The sequence below is a fragment of the Priapulus caudatus genome, unplaced genomic scaffold (genome assembly GCF_000485595.1).
Source record: "Priapulus caudatus unplaced genomic scaffold, Priapulus_caudatus-5.0.1 Scaffold192, whole genome shotgun sequence".
Taxonomy (NCBI): domain Eukaryota; kingdom Metazoa; phylum Priapulida; class Priapulimorpha; order Priapulimorphida; family Priapulidae; genus Priapulus; species Priapulus caudatus.
The window spans coordinates 390,083-396,719 of record NW_014577253.1 but is presented as its reverse complement, the minus strand read 5'-3'; the positions used below and the strand labels follow the sequence as shown (position 1 = coordinate 396,719).

The 6,637-nt window shown below is 38.6% G+C and overlaps 1 protein-coding gene across 1 annotated transcript; it reads right to left on the bottom strand.

Moving 5' to 3' along the window:
- Positions 1–2,282: 2,282 nt before the first annotated feature.
- On the bottom strand, positions 2,283–5,521 carry LOC106807041 (collagen triple helix repeat-containing protein 1-like). Its single transcript, XM_014809257.1, has 5 exons — positions 5,423–5,521; positions 4,550–4,670; positions 4,158–4,282; positions 3,554–3,755; positions 2,283–3,274 (listed from the first exon to the last, which is right to left on the bottom strand). Exons 1-5 carry the CDS (start codon positions 5,519–5,521, stop codon positions 3,126–3,128), a joined length of 696 nt encoding a protein of 231 aa, XP_014664743.1. The 3' UTR covers positions 2,283–3,125.
- Positions 5,522–6,637: the final 1,116 nt, after the last annotated feature.

Sequence of the window (6,637 nt, the reverse complement as noted above, 5' to 3'; positions counted from 1 at the left end):
TGTGTGTGTGTGTGTGTGTGTGTGTGTGTGTGTGTGTGTGTGTGTGTGTGTGTGTGTGTGTGTGTCCGGTGTGTATAGGCATTCGGTAAGAAACTTTTCGCATTAAAATAACTTAAGATCTCGTACGTACTTAGATACGTACATTTGGCTATATTAATTGGCTGCAAAGCAAAGATACTGCATAAATATTTAAAGAGCGACGCAGAAGAAAAGCGACTGCCAGGCTGATAGAAAAGCGATGTGATTGTTACACCACCATGTCATGTCTCCCTGTTATATGGCTCTGTTTGCTCTACAAACGCTCTATGTATAAACATATGGGCTTCGAAAGTGTGTTACGTGTATATAATTTATAAAATACAATTATTGAAAAGTACTTGCCAAATTCCCCTCCTTATCCTATACTGTGTAATGATCGGGTAGTCGGCATCTCGGCTACATAGCGTCCAGAGTGAATAAATTAAGATCGTTGTTAAGCATTTAAAACAAAGGATGGCAGCCAGGCAGGTGGTGGGCATCGCAAATTCCGACCTCGCTACTTCAATAAAGCGGCACTGCCATAATTCCCTCGCTATCCCAATGTATGGCGATTGAAACGTCGGTACTTCTGCGACGTAATACCTAAATTAAATGACCTAGCGCCGATGTTACGCTTTTAAAACACAGAGTGGCGGCCAGGCAGATGGTGCTTGTCGCAAATTTCTACCTCGCTATTTCGATTAGGTGGCACTGCTCACTATATTTCTTTACCTATTCTACTGTATGGCACTTGATATGTTGGCACTTCGACGACGTAGCAGTTTGCCGATGTTACGCAGTTGACACTGGCGACTTCTGGGCGACACTGTCCCGCCATATTTCTCTCGATATTTTAATGTATGGCAATTATGACGTTAGTTCGTCGGAAATCGGTACGTCGCAAGCATATTCAGCACTTCAATAAACCTAGGCAGGTCGTTATTGATCTATGAAGACACTACATCTGTTGGGGGTATGTGTAGATAGTATATCTGAACAATCAATTTTATATTTGGCATCGAAAATAACAAAATAAGTTACATCACTTGGTCTGACCTACGGTTGAATGATCCAAGATAAAGAGTCGAAAAGCAGATTTCCACTTTACCAGCACTTTGCAAAATTAATGGATATGGAACACACACCTAATGGTTGTTTCTATAGGCTTTTTTAGAATAGAGAACCACTCTGTGAAAAGTCATCCTTGGCGTGATGATTTAAATAATTACCAGGTGGTCATAGGGCAGATCCCAAATAATTTTTAGGACATTGTTTTGCAAACCCAGTAAGAAACATTATAGATTCAGAACTGACCTACCAGGTCTTAACGTTATTGAATGGGGAAAAATGTGCGTTGTATCGATTTACACAGAAATGTCGTCAGTTGACTTCATGAGCCGTAGAGGTAGCCACGATGGTTGGAATAGTGAAACCCTAAGCACAGTGTTACTGCACACTTAGATGCAAGGATCAGAAATCAACTAATTAACTCTGCTTCACTTGCTTATCGTATAATATAAAAAATTTGTGTGTAATAAATTAACTGTATATTGTGTTAATGAATGCACAGTATATGAACCCTAGAGCACAGGTAGCTTGCTTTTGCACAATATATGAACGCCAGAGCGCACGTATCTTTATAGCTTCACCATTATATATTGTGTTTGATATACATTTATATATTAACAATATGTAATGATGTAATACAAGCTAACTAGCATTTTTGAATAGACAAACATGAACTTGTTTATATTTCACCTACTACGTATTAAAAGTAGTTAGTCAATTACAGTGATACAAAAGGGTTTCCACTTCTAGTTAAATCCTTCCCGCGCCTATGTGGCGCATATCGCGGTTCCTATCTCCGTTTCCTTAACCAGAGGCCACGCAGCTGCTTTCACAGTAAATACTACAGCGGGGGGTGCTAAGTAGTCCACTGGTAGCACTGCGAGCTAACTTTCCACGCTCTATCTCTATTTGCTGAATGCTGAAGCAGAGAAGCATTGTGTACCATTTTCCAAGTCTTCGGTATGGCCCGGCCGGGAGTATAACCCCCCCTACCCAATTACCACTTCTATCAGAAGCTTATAAATGGAAGCTTCCATTTATAAGCTCTTGCTTCTATTACCAGAGATATTAAAATAATTTAATTATTATTTAACAACCTGATTATTGTAAATATGTTGGTGTATTTAAGTAAATTCTCCTCAATAGAAAATTTGTTACTCATAACTAGGCCAACAGGATCGTCAGTGCTTATAGTATACTTATAAACATAATATCAATCACATTTAGAGACAGACCTCTAGCACTGTATGCATTTGGAAGTGACAGGCGGGAACAGCTTGTACACAGAGCATCCAGTTACAGTGTACTTATCAATGATATATCGATCCATGCAACGTGCAAAAATAGCTTCCATCAATTATATTTAATACCATATGTAGCTATAAACTATATATATGATCTCTTATAACGTAAAATGGGTCATTTATTCATGTATCTTATCACCAATACCAAATGACTAAGTCATGTACTAGCCTTGGTTAAAGATGAAACATTCTTGATTCAAGTGGATGTCAAGGAAAAATTTCGTAGATGGCGCTAGCTGACTGAATCAAACGTTTAGCTCCCCAGACGTTTACTAGAACTAAATGTTCTCTCTACCATCTTAAAATTTGGTGCAGTAGTTTGCTTCCTAGCCAGGATCTGATATTGTTTAATTATTCGTGTAACAAACATAATATTTCCACAGATCTCATCCAACACCAGACGTTATTACCATATCCTCGCTATATTAAATCATGTTATAGGACCACAAAATCTTCATGGCAGTGCGGGAATTGACTTATATTTAATGTAAGATAATATTGTTTCAGCTTTATAACACAGCATTTGAGGCATTTATACCAAGTACAATGAGAACGAATTCGGTTTCAATCATGAAGCCGTGCACAAGCAGTGTCCTGAAGTACGTAATTATTTGTTGTCGGCTGCATGGATTGACTCTAGCTCATAGCTAGAGAAACTAAAGTCGAACAGATACGTTTTACCATAGATTAACCGAGTAGAATTATTGACGAGTAGATAATGAAATGCACAGCAAATTATGATGGTATTTCCTCAATGATCATGCGTGAAACGCTGTCCCAACCCGTGGAGCTGTCCCCATGCTTATGGGCTGGATTCCTGCAGGCTCCCACGTTGAATTGTATGTCCGCTCTCCCAGTAGGCAGTTCATAGCAGATGCCTTCAACTGTTGTAAACGATTGAAAATGACTCAATTTATCTGAAGTGATGTATACACTTGCCAATTTACTGCAGAGATGGTAATAGTGCAAATTTACCATCACATTTACTCTAGTGTAGTTGGTGAAAGTACGGCGTCATGTTGGCATTACGTTACATCAAAAGCCAACATTTTTTCTCGCTTTAATGGAAATCCTTAAACTTCATTATGAGAGCACGTGTTCCTACTATAAACATATGGATACTGTTTATAAACACATACTCAAGCAACTGCCTATATACACACCTATTGAGGGAATGTGCATGTTGAGTCCTTGCTGACTGCTGTACATCTGAGCATCAATGCGGGCAGGGCTCTGGCACTCAGTACCATTGAAGGTGATGTACCAACGACTGCAGGACCTGTCTTCATTCCTGATATTGCGAAGGTTGCCTGTCCATCTTACAAACAGTCCGGTGTCGGCTCTCAGCTTTGTCACACTGCATTGCTAGGTAATTTGAATGTTAGGTGTTTTCTTTTTCTTTTTGTTGTAGTAAAATGGACAGCAATCTGTGTTAAATGAATCGTGCTGTAGGAGCTTGTGGACGCATAAATTTTATTCATGGATGTCTAGAAACTAGACTATACAACTAATGGTGTAACATGATACGTGATCAGTAATTAAAAATGCATCTTTTACTTGGTTATATCAGAAGTAGATAATAGTCCCTATTATCTACTTCTGGTTATACGTTATTTGTTCATCATGACATTTCATGAATACGTAGCATGTGCTTTGTAAACATGCCACATCCTTTCATACATGCAGATACTGTCCGATTTTCTGGGTAGCCAGCAGACATTTTTGAAAATATGTTCCCATAACTGAGGGTATAAATGTAATACTTGCATAGATTATTCCGTTGCCGCTGTCCCATGTGCACTGGTGGATCTTCCTAGCCTCACACGCGGGGCACTCGGGTGTGATTCCATTTATTCCTGCATTGCCTTTCTCTCCCTTCTCAGATGAAAGGCCTGCACACAAACATCGGGGTTCTACTGTTCACACGAAGAAATTGTTCTATAAAAAACTATAAAAATTTGGTGATGTTGTAGACGTGTGTATCGACATCATCATGCTACCTTTATCATTCTCCATAATTCGAGCAAATCAAGGCCTGCGCATACTGGGATCGATCGCGGACAGTGCTATTTTCTTGATGGCAATTCTCTGTGATTCTACGCTGACAGGACGGGTCTCGGTACTTGTTCAGACACCGTACTTTATTATCTTCTACTCACCATGGTTGCCGCCCCTATCTCCCTTGTCCCCCTTGGCTCCTGGATGACCATCACTTCCGTCCCTTCCGGGTAAGCCTGGTACGCCGTCTCTCCCATCCCGCCCTGGGCATTGCGGCCCTTCCTGCCAGATTACGCCAGATTGTTTTCCGATACCATAGATTTGTTACTTACATGGTTTTCTAATGTATTTGCTCAATAATGTTAATATCTGGGAACGTTAGAAATACATGCGTGGTGTATTACAGTGCTACTTGGATACTAATTTCATAGCATTTTCTAAATAGCTGTAATAAACTCAGTAGAAAGAGGGTATTTCCTTATAAACGTACCATATAAAGTATCCTACGTGAAGTAATAGGACGTAAGGAAATATGGAAGTAGGCTATTATAACTCTTTTGAATAAATATGTAGGTTAAATATATATTTATTATTTTATTAGTTTTATGTATTATGTATTTAATAGTAAAATATATCTAGTTGTTCAAGAACAAAGATGTCATTCTCTACCGACGAAATGTTGTTTGCAAATACACTTATGATATCAGAACTTTTGTGATATGTAGAGAAATGACGACTTACAAAACATTCTGCTTGAACTGTAATTTGCTACTTCAACTAATATCTTTGGAGTCTAGTTTCTTCTTGCATTGTCAAACTAATTTTATATCGCTTATATATATGTATATATATATATAATATATAATATCATATATATATATATATATTTATATTTTAATAGCATACGGTAAAAATTTAAACGACCATCTAGTATTTCACTCTTTCTGCCATGACTGTAATTGTTAAAGGCGAATAATGTAGACAGAGTAACATGATATATATATATATATTATTATATCTATATATATACTCACCACACAATGAGGGGATCGCTGCCGAGTATCTGATATATCTGGCGTGACCAAACACACTCCTAGCGATAATAAATATACACCTATTATTATTCCCTGCATTCTTCACGGTTATTGCCGTTTCAGTGAGAATTTGAATATAATGATACAATGACCTGAGAAGATTTTGCGACGTGAAGTGTGTTGAAAACGATATATATATATACTACGGCCTAGTTCTGCCCATATAGACTATGGCAGATTATGTTTCGTGGGCGTGCTATAACAGGCCATGCTATAATGGGATACGACTGAATTAGATTTAGTATGACTCCTGTGCACGCCGAGTTAGACAGTCGAGGTAGGCGTCTAATTTCGGTTCAGTAGCATGCTGTGCACGTGCGCATGCATGAGGGAACATCGACATAAAATACTACTCGGAATATAAATAATTTCCGTGTAATTGCGTGGCATCGGTAACGATCATATTTTAGATCATGTTAAATGTGAGATTCCGGTGTTATTATTTATATAACTATTTGTTTACGATCGGGGTTTGTATATGGCTGATCGCTTGGAGTTGTTTACACTGTATAGCTAGTTTTTTAAAAGCTCGATTCGATAGCGTTATGCTGTAATAGAGCCCATATAATTATTATTTAGCATCGCCCGACCATAACGGATTAGGTTTGACATGCCAAAAATAGACAATGTCACATATAGACACTGTGCTGCTGTCTGCACTATACGTGCTCCATGTATAAGCATAGACATATACAAACGCATATATATATATATACATACACATACACATAATGTATATATATATATATATATATATAGTATAAGCGAGTTCGTAATTGCAGTGTGCGCATGCGCGAACTTTGCCACGAATTCTTCCGGGTTAGGTCATTTGTGAAAAACATTTCGTATTTCGACCGCACAGTACACATACACATGCATCTGTGTCGTTACACGTTGCCAAGCTGCTGCACTTCGACATCGCTACCGTGCATAAACATGGGTTTGAGTGCTCACAGAGCGCGTATATTGTCGGGAGAAGTGTTTGTTGTAAACGCGGGGGGGCTCTCAATGTGTGAAGCCTATATAGATGGCCTGCTTTTAGCCAATGTGAGATGCCGTTAAGAGTGGTGTCAATGTAGCTTCATTTTGTTTCAACTTTTATTTACAGTAAAATATATTCGGTAGTGATTGCGGGTATAGCTCATTCGGTCTGGC

Coding starts and splice junctions, on each gene's coding strand:
- LOC106807041 (XM_014809257.1), bottom strand. CDS start 5,521: ATGCAGGGAATAATAATAGGTGTATATTTATTATCGCTAGGAGTGTGT. Junction 3,756..4,157: donor GCGGCAACGGAATAATCTAT/GCAAGTATTACA, acceptor CAAATTACCTAG/CAATGCAGTGTGACAAAGCT. Junction 3,275..3,553: donor CATGCACATTCCCTCAATAG/GTGTGTATATAG, acceptor CGTTTACAACAG/TTGAAGGCATCTGCTATGAA.